The sequence below is a fragment of the Haliotis rufescens genome, unplaced genomic scaffold (genome assembly GCF_023055435.1).
Source record: "Haliotis rufescens isolate VD_foot unplaced genomic scaffold, xgHalRufe1.0.p SCAF_10, whole genome shotgun sequence".
NCBI lineage: Eukaryota > Metazoa > Mollusca > Gastropoda > Lepetellida > Haliotidae > Haliotis > Haliotis rufescens.
Window position 1 is genome coordinate 46,421,094 of NW_025963780.1, and position 6,000 is coordinate 46,427,093.

Sequence of the window (6,000 nt, forward strand, 5' to 3'; positions counted from 1 at the left end):
TCTGAGTGACTGATTGGTGTGTCTTGTCTTAGTGTAGAGGACTGATTGGTATATGTTGTCTGAGTGAATGATTGGTGTGTCTTGTCTAAGTGTAGAGGACTGATTGGTATATGTTGTCTGAATGACTGATTGGTGTGTCTTGTCTTAGTGTAGAGGACTGATTGGTATATGTTGTCTGAGTGAATGATTGGTGTGTCTTGTCTAAGTGTTTTTTGAGATTTGATACAGGTGTGACTATATTGCAGGCACAAAGCGACTTGAAGATGACATAGCCAACATGTGGGGTCGCACCATTCCTCGACACATCAGCTTCTGCTTGAGATACATTTCCCCACCGCTCCTTCTGGTAACTATTGTTACGCAATATGACACCTACAACCTTGCAGTGAAATAATACAAACACAACCTATCTCAACATTACCACTTACCTGTGGGTGGAATGCTGTGTTATGTCTACATGCTGACGTCACATGGCAGGGAACTGCTGAGCGGCGTTGGCCAATAAATACTTATTGTTTTATGCAAATCGTGGCAATGGCGGATGCCACTTGGTAGGGCAGAACATGTTTACCCTTTTCGCGAACACCTAGTGTCATCACTGATTTTCAGTGGTCCATTCATATACTTTCTTCGGCTATTTTGCCCTTTATGACAAAAGGAATCTGTTTCGGCAGAAAATCTAGGCTGGTTATTCTCTTGCATTGACAATTTGACCATTTCTATTTGCAGGCTGTGTTCGGCTTCTCGCTGTACTCCTACCGACCTCCACGTTACGGGGAGTATACGTTCCCTGACTGGGCGACGGGTCTTGGCTGGATCATCTCGTTTGCCTCCATTCTCCCTTTCCCAATCTTGTTTATATGGACGGTGTATCAAACTCATGGCGACACAATAAAAGAGGTAATGTGTTTAGTTGTTTGTTTGAAGTTTAACCGCACTCAGCAATATTCCAGCTATATGGCGTCGGCCTGTAAATGATCGAGTCTGGATCAGACAATCCAGTGATTGATATCATGAACATCTATTGACCCTATTAGGATACGATGACTTGCTTCGACTGATGTGTAGCAGGTGCTGACGATAGCACAATACTGTCAAGCTAATGATGTCACGTTGCCACGTGTATGCGACACTTACGTTTAAGTCCTATCACCCTCCCTGATGATTAATTCATATACGTCAAGAATATCAAATGTATGAAAATACATATAAAAGTGTATTCGTGGAGATATAATGCATTTCGTGTATGTGACGCATACGTTCGCCTTTTTCAGAAACTCCAAAACGCTCTCAAGCCAAGCCTAAAGTGGGGTTGTCAGGACCAGGTTGCTAGCGACGGTCAAGATGTCCTCCAGACAATGATGAGCACCAAAATGTAACCTCTCCCACCCTGCATCACACACCTCCCCGATCCCTGTCTCACACACCTCCCCCCATCCCTGTATCACCCCCCACTCCCCTGTATCACACACCTCCCCCACCCCTGTATCACACCCCATCCCTGTATCACACACCTCCCCCACCCCTGTATCACACACCTCCCCCACCCCTGTATCACCCCCCAACCCCCCTGTATCACCCCCAACCCCCTGTATCACACACCTCCCCACCCCTGTATCACCCCCCAACCCCCCTGTATCACCCCCCCACCCCCTGTATCACCCCCCCCAACCCCTGTATCACACACCTCCCCCACCCCCCTGTATCACACACCTCCCCCACCCCTGTATCACCCCCCCCCCCCCCCAACCCCCTGTATCACACACCTACCCCACCCCTGTATCACCCCCCATCCCTGTATCACACACCTCCCCCACCCCTGTATCTCACACCTCCCCCACCCCTGTATCACACATCTCCCCCACCCCCTGTATCACCACCCCCCCCCCCCCCCCCCACCCCTGTATCACACACCTCCTCCGTCCCTGTATCACACACCTCCCCAACCCCTGTATCACCCCCCACCCCCACACCCCCTGTATCACACCTCCCCAACCCCTGTATCACACACCTCCCCCGTCCCTGTATCACACACCTCCCCCGTCCCTGTATCATACACCTCCCCAACCCCTGTATCACACACCTCCCCCACCCCTGTATCACACACCTCCCCCACCCCTGTATCACACATCTCCCCAACCCCCTGTATCTCACACACACACACACACACCCCTATATCACACACCTCCCCCGGCCCTGTATCACACACCTCCCCCGGCCCTGTATCACACCCCCCTCCCACCCCTGTATCACACACCTACCCCACCCCTGTATCACACACCTCCCCCACCCCTGTATCACACACCGGTGGATGCTGCTGTATAACGTTAAACCCGTCTGATTCAGTCTATGCCCTCTCTGTTGTCGGCGAACAATTTCTCAAGATCAAATCATTTGCCTACGTTTTTTCTCAAGATCAAATCATTTGCCTACGTTTTTTCTGGTCTTCTATTTGACTTGCGTGTTTACATATTTAGATACGTTATCATACAACCAAAATGTGGTTATTTAAAGTATACGTTGTTAAAGTTTGATGCTATAAATTGTATCGAGCAAAGATGGCGAATACTGAAGTACATGAACATGTACATTTATGTGATTTGAGATAAGATTGAAACTGTTTTGTACTAACCGGCCTGTAGGACCTCTGTTAAGACGGCTGGGTGACATGTTCGTCAGTATTTGTATGCTACTTTAGAACTACCAGTTCTGACGCCAAACCGGCACAAAGACATCTTCGGAATCGGGTTGTCCGTCTCCGAGACCCTAGAGAATACATTAATAAGGGAGTCCTACTCAAGTCCAGAATGATTTGTTCTGGGCTCCATTTGAATTTTTTTTTAAGTAGATATGTATCTGTAAACAAGAGAAGTCTATATCTGGGACTACATGTCAGCCTAGATCTCTGGGTGTTATTCGTACTATCCACTTTGTAGCGTCATCGAGGATGTACATTTCTGTATAACAGAAAGAAACACACCCTAATGTTGGTATTTTATGTTACTCTCTCACCTGGTTATCACCATTGATATTTTCTATGCAACTTCTGCCGCCGTGACTATTTAAGCACTTCCGGTCATCTGAGCATTCGTTAAATTCCACGATTTTCACGGAAAACACTCCCATCTTTTACTCCGCTACGATACCTTTATAGGAGATTGGGACATACTCCATAGTGTGATTGAATTAGTGACATCAAAACCAAGCTCTGAAAAAGACTTTTGTTCTCTAAATAGTTTGTACATCTGTAGGGTTTTTCGGAACAATATTTGATTCGGATATAAACGGCCCTGAGAGTGAACTGCCTGTGCCAACAGGAGCCCTGTGCTGCGCCGTGAGACTGTATAGAACATGGGGGTTGTGGGCTTTGTATTTTTATATGAGTTGGACTGGGGAAGAACGCGTGTGTATCCACGTAAAGCCATTGTGACGAATGCCTTGGAACATTCAGTGGTTACGCTGTCAACTGATGCATTGTCTTTCAATCTGATCCCCACATACACTGAACGAAAATCTCATAAAACTCGCAAGTCAACAATACTCCTGCACAAATGTTGTTGTTTTCAAATTGTTTATTTGTGATGGTAGGACGTCACATACAGTAGCGCATCCTGTATTGTGTGAGCGTTTCGTTACTTTGAAAGTAATATCAAGACATAGCATTTTGTCTATCACTATTTGATAGTGACTCATATACCCATGCTTGTGGTATAGTCGGACTCGTACAGTGTTCTCTTGTGTCGCTCTAACTGATAAGCATGCTATGTTTAATCACAAAGTAGGAAGTAGAATCGTCACTCATGATGTAGTTGATCGTGACATGAATCATCATTTAGGCTCTAATAACTTTCGTAGCTCGAATTCTTCGGCAAGGCATTGGTGAAACCAAATGTAACAAGGCTTACGCTTTTCGCGAACACCTGGTGTCATCACTGATTATCAGTTGTCCATTCATATAGTTTCCAAAGCTATTTTTCCCATTACGACAAATTAAATCTGTTTCAGCAGATAATCTAGACTTGTAATCTGGTTATTTTCTTGAGCCGGTTTATAGTATATTGGACAGGATCATTCTTCAGCAATGTTGCCAGGTGGACAAGATGCCCGCGAGGGATGGAAGGCTTCTGCTACGCACGATATGGAATCTTTGAACCTCAGCTGTTCCGCCATTGTGTCACCTGAAGCTTGAACTCGTGTGACCTCTTTCAAAATACCTAGAGGTATCACCTCAAACCAGGCCTGGGGAGTCCTTGTCTTCGTCCTTGTATTTGAAAGCCGTTAAGGTATTTTATACATTGAACTTCTGTATTGAGCTGACAAACATGTCATAGGGAACATGCTACGTCATACTGAAGCCAACGAGCATTGTATAGAGAGCAGAGTGTTTAAGCTTAATTTATCTTTGATGGGGTTACTTGGTACCACTCGATATGAACTTAATAAAGTCTGCACAAATATACACGAACCTTGTTTTTATTATGTTAGACTCGCCCAACGTCACCATGATGATAAAACCAACAATAATAATAATAATAATAATAATAATAATAATAACGGTACAGAAATGAGTGCCAACGAAGTGAAGTGCCATATCAAATCGGCCCAGACTAAGTTTTCCAAGGAGAGGCTATCTGAACGACCACTGCATCGAGTTAATGTGCAGAGTGTTGAGAAAGTCAGCAACCATGCAGAGTCCTTCGCTTGGATGAGGTCGGCTGGCCTCAAAAGTGAAACAGAAGGCTTTCTGTTTGCTGCTCAGGACCAGTCACTCCCCACTCGAAACCGTCAATGTGTGATTTTGCATCAAAATGTAGATTATGAAATGAATTTAATGAGACTGTCCAACACATTGTCTGTGGATGCCCCACTTTGGCACAAACACAGTATCTTAAGCGACATGATGGAGTGGTTCGATCATTTTATGACCGTCTTCGCCATGCTTGTGGTATTGACGGAGAGGTCCATCCATGGTACGACCCGAAATATGTAGAGGGCGTCATGGAAAATGATAAATACAAAATCCTTTGGAATAGGCCCGTATGCAGCCTCAGGCGTATCCAGGCCAACAAACCTGATTTTGTCCTTTTTGATATATGCATTGAAATCATTTATATTTTTGGATTTTCTGTCCCTTTTGACACTAATGTGATTGACAAGATTCAGGAAAAACATGGCAAATATGCAGACCTCGCTTTCGAAATGTCACGCTTGCATTACAAGTACAAAGTTGTTCGACTCCCCATTGTTCTCGGTGCCTTAGGTTTGGTACCTCCCAATCTGTTGACAGACATTGGGAGAATACCCGGGTTTGCTACCAGGAATACAACCCTTCTGACAATCTGGGTATTGCAGAAGGCTGCAGTGTTGAGGAGTCTTCACATTCTCCGAAAGGTTCTGGATGGGCTTGACAGGGCAGCGCTTCCTGGGAGAAGTCCTATTCGCTGTCTGGGCTGTGTCTAGAGGGCCCTGAGCTGCCGATGAGCCTAACCAGCCTGACTGTGCCAGTATCTCTAAAACCCTCTTTGCTCCTTAATGCCGAGCGCCCCCCAGTTTACTCCGAGTCGCCAGTCTGTTTTTTCTCCTTAATGCCGAGTGGCCCCTAGCACTGAAAAACAGACATACAAGCAACCACATCTACACACCTCGATATATATATGACTGTGTAATAATGTTCAACCGACGTTCAACTCCATTTCACCTAATCTATTCTGCCCTTCAGGTCCTTCTGACACAATCTACCACTACAGTCACACGAGTTACCCCCCCTACCAATCACACATTCTACCACTACAGTCACACGAGTTCCCCCCCCCCCCCTACCCATCACACAATCAACCACTACAGTCACACGAGTTAACCCCCCTACCCATCACACAATCTACCACTACAGTCACACGAGTTAACCCCCCTACCCATCACACAATCAACCACTACAGTCACACGAGTTAACCCCCCCCTACCCATCACACAATCTACCACTACAGTCACACGAGTTAACCC

The 6,000-nt window shown here is 45.9% G+C and overlaps 1 protein-coding gene across 1 annotated transcript in view; it reads left to right on the forward strand.

Annotated features, from left to right (window-relative positions):
- The window catches only part of LOC124126851 (sodium- and chloride-dependent GABA transporter 3-like), a 50,457-nt gene extending 48,927 nt beyond the window's left edge, over positions 1-1,530 (forward strand). The window contains exons 12-14 of the mRNA XM_048391431.1: positions 246-346; positions 730-900; positions 1,275-1,530. Of these exons, the coding sequence (XP_048247388.1) occupies positions 246-346; positions 730-900; positions 1,275-1,379 (377 nt within the window). The 3' untranslated portion in view covers positions 1,380-1,530. The remainder of the gene's footprint in view (positions 1-245; positions 347-729; positions 901-1,274) is intronic.
- The last annotated feature ends 4,470 nt before the right edge of the window (positions 1,531-6,000 follow it).